The sequence below is a fragment of the Heloderma suspectum genome, chromosome 7, assembly GCF_057233095.1.
Source record: "Heloderma suspectum isolate Gila_16-S chromosome 7, 16-S_ref, whole genome shotgun sequence".
NCBI lineage: Eukaryota > Metazoa > Chordata > Lepidosauria > Squamata > Helodermatidae > Heloderma > Heloderma suspectum.
This window is the reverse complement of record NC_139464.1, coordinates 3,048,469-3,050,880: the sequence shown is the minus strand read 5'-3', so window position 1 is coordinate 3,050,880 and position 2,412 is coordinate 3,048,469. Positions and strand designations below refer to the sequence as shown.

At 47.1% G+C, this 2,412-nt stretch overlaps 1 protein-coding gene across 1 annotated transcript; it reads right to left on the bottom strand.

Annotated features, from left to right (window-relative positions):
• Positions 1–1,100: 1,100 nt before the first annotated feature.
• Positions 1,101–2,027, bottom strand: LOC146339229 (olfactory receptor 5V1-like). Its single transcript, XM_084811416.1, has one exon. The coding sequence runs from the start codon at positions 1,917–1,919 to the stop codon at positions 1,101–1,103; it is 819 nt and encodes a 272-aa protein (XP_084667542.1). The 5' UTR covers positions 1,920–2,027.
• Positions 2,028–2,412: the final 385 nt, after the last annotated feature.

Here is a 2,412-nt window from a genome sequence, read left to right as displayed (position 1 = left end):
CAGGGCCATACGACATTCAACTCAAAGCCTCTCTCCAGGTGAATGAGGAACCATTGACGGGCACTCTTTGAATATATTTCCCAACCCGTTGTGACTCTACCTGACAGTACTATCATCTAGCCCACACTTGATCAGTTTGCTAACCAAAAGATCATAGGGAACTTTGGCAAATGTTTTGCTGAAATCAAGCTAAAACATAACCATATCGTTCCCACAATCCACTAAACTAGTAACCTGATCAAAGAAAGAGATGAGATTATTCCTGTGGGAATTATTTTTGTCCAATCCATGCTGGCTCTTACTCATCACTATGTTGTTATCAAGATGCTTACAAACACATTCCTTTATAATGTCTTCTGGAACCTTCCTCACTATTGAAGTTAGACTGGCAGGTCTGTATTTTCAAGGCTCATCTCCCGCCCACCATCTGAGGATTGGGACATTTGCCAGTCTCCAGTGTCATGGCACCTCATCCATTCTTCAGATTTTCGAAGGTGGTAGATGAAGGTTCTGAGAGTACACCAGCAAGTTCCTTTAGAACCTTGGGATACTGTCGCTGGGCCCTGAAGTCTTGAATTCACTTCCTAACCAATTACTTATCCATCTTGAACTGCAGCCCTGACCTCTCATACATGATGCTAGTTTTGTGAGGTTACGCACAGCCCCCTTTTGGAAGACAATGGAGAAACATCGCAGCTGAGCATTTCTGCCGTCTCTTTGTCATCTGTCAGCCTTTCACCATCCTCACTGAGCTGTGGGCCTGCCATTTACTTTCCCTTGGTTTGAACATAGATGTAAAAGCCCTTTTCTGTTACTCAGCATCAGCACATTCTGAGCTTTTGCTTTTGTATAATACCATCCCTACAAGCTGCCGCGGCCTTTTTAGAATTTTCAGCTCCTCACTAGGTTTTTTTGCAGCCATGTTAGCTTTTTTAGGTGTCCTCCACTTTTTAGATGTCCTCCATTTTTGTCTCTCATTAGAATTCTTTGTGAGTGTACCTTTAGTAACTCCTCCTTCAGGAGCTCTCACCAATCAACTTCATTGTTCTCAAGGCCCATATGCCAGTGATATTCACAGAATATACCACCAGAAATAAATTTTAAACTGCCTTCTGACAGTTCAGAATCTTCCTTAGAGCTGTTTTCACCTCCTTGTTGCGGAGGCTGTAGATGAGGGGGTTCAATATGGGGGTGACGATACAGTACATTGTGGAGATCAGAGTGTCTGTCTCCAAACAGTAGCCAGTTCTAGTTTGGTTGTAGTGAAAAAATGCATTTCCAAGGCAGAGGTTGACCACGATGATGTGCAAGGCACAGGTGGAGAAGGCTTTGCGCTGGCCAGTGTTGGAGCGAATCCGCAGAACGGAGGCCAGGATGTAGAAATACGATAGCACGATGACGAGGAAGGGGCCCAGCCCCACAAAGATGCTTGTGATATGACTGGCCAGTTCATTGACACTCGTATCACTGCAGGCAATTTTCAACAGTGGGGGGACGTCACAAAATATGTGGGGAATCTGGTTGACTCCACAGAAGGACAACATGGAAGCCAGGCCGGCATGAATAGCTGCGTCCAGGAAGCCCCAGACCCACGTGGCCACAGCGAGCTGGATGCACACCCTGTTACTCATGAGGCAGGAGTAGTGCAGAGGCTGGCAAATGGCAGCATAGCGGTCATAGGCCATGACAGCCAGCAGTGCAGGTTCGCATCCGGCAAACCCGATCAGGAAGAATGTTTGGGTCAGGCAATGGTTATAGGATATGGTATGTTTCTGGCGTAGGAAGTTTGCCAGGATCTTTGGCACGACGACAGAAGAAACGCAAATATCTAAGCAGGACAGGTGGCTGAGGAAAAAGTACATGGGGCTGTGGAGACGGGAATCCATGAGGAACAGGATTAAGATCATGAGGTTGCCCATCACAGTGGCCAAGTAGGAGGTGAGGAAAATCGTGAAGAGGTAGGCTTGGTTGGGTGAGGGGCTGGAGAACCCCAAGAAGATAAACTCTCTAACTTGTGTTTGATTCTCTGCATCATCCATGAAGAAGAAAGGATGTACCTGAAGGAAAAGAGAGGTGTCATGTGAAGAAAGCCAAAAGACTTTGGGGGCCACGGAGAGGATCTCTTCACACTCAACCACATGCAGAGGGCAGGCACATGTAAGGAAGCTGGTTGGCCATCAAGACAGAAACAAGAGGTGCAGGCTGAGGGGCCAGGCTAGAGGTAGAGGGTTTATAGGACCAGGCTGAATCTTATTGGTCCCTGGTGTCACCTGACCTATGCTGAACAGGCAACTGCAGTACTACTCACCAACAGGGAACAGGCCAATAGCCCCCTCCTCCGCAATCTGGAGCAGCAGCACAGCCAAAGTGTATGTTACATGAAATGCATCATTGAATTTGATGTGACTGGTT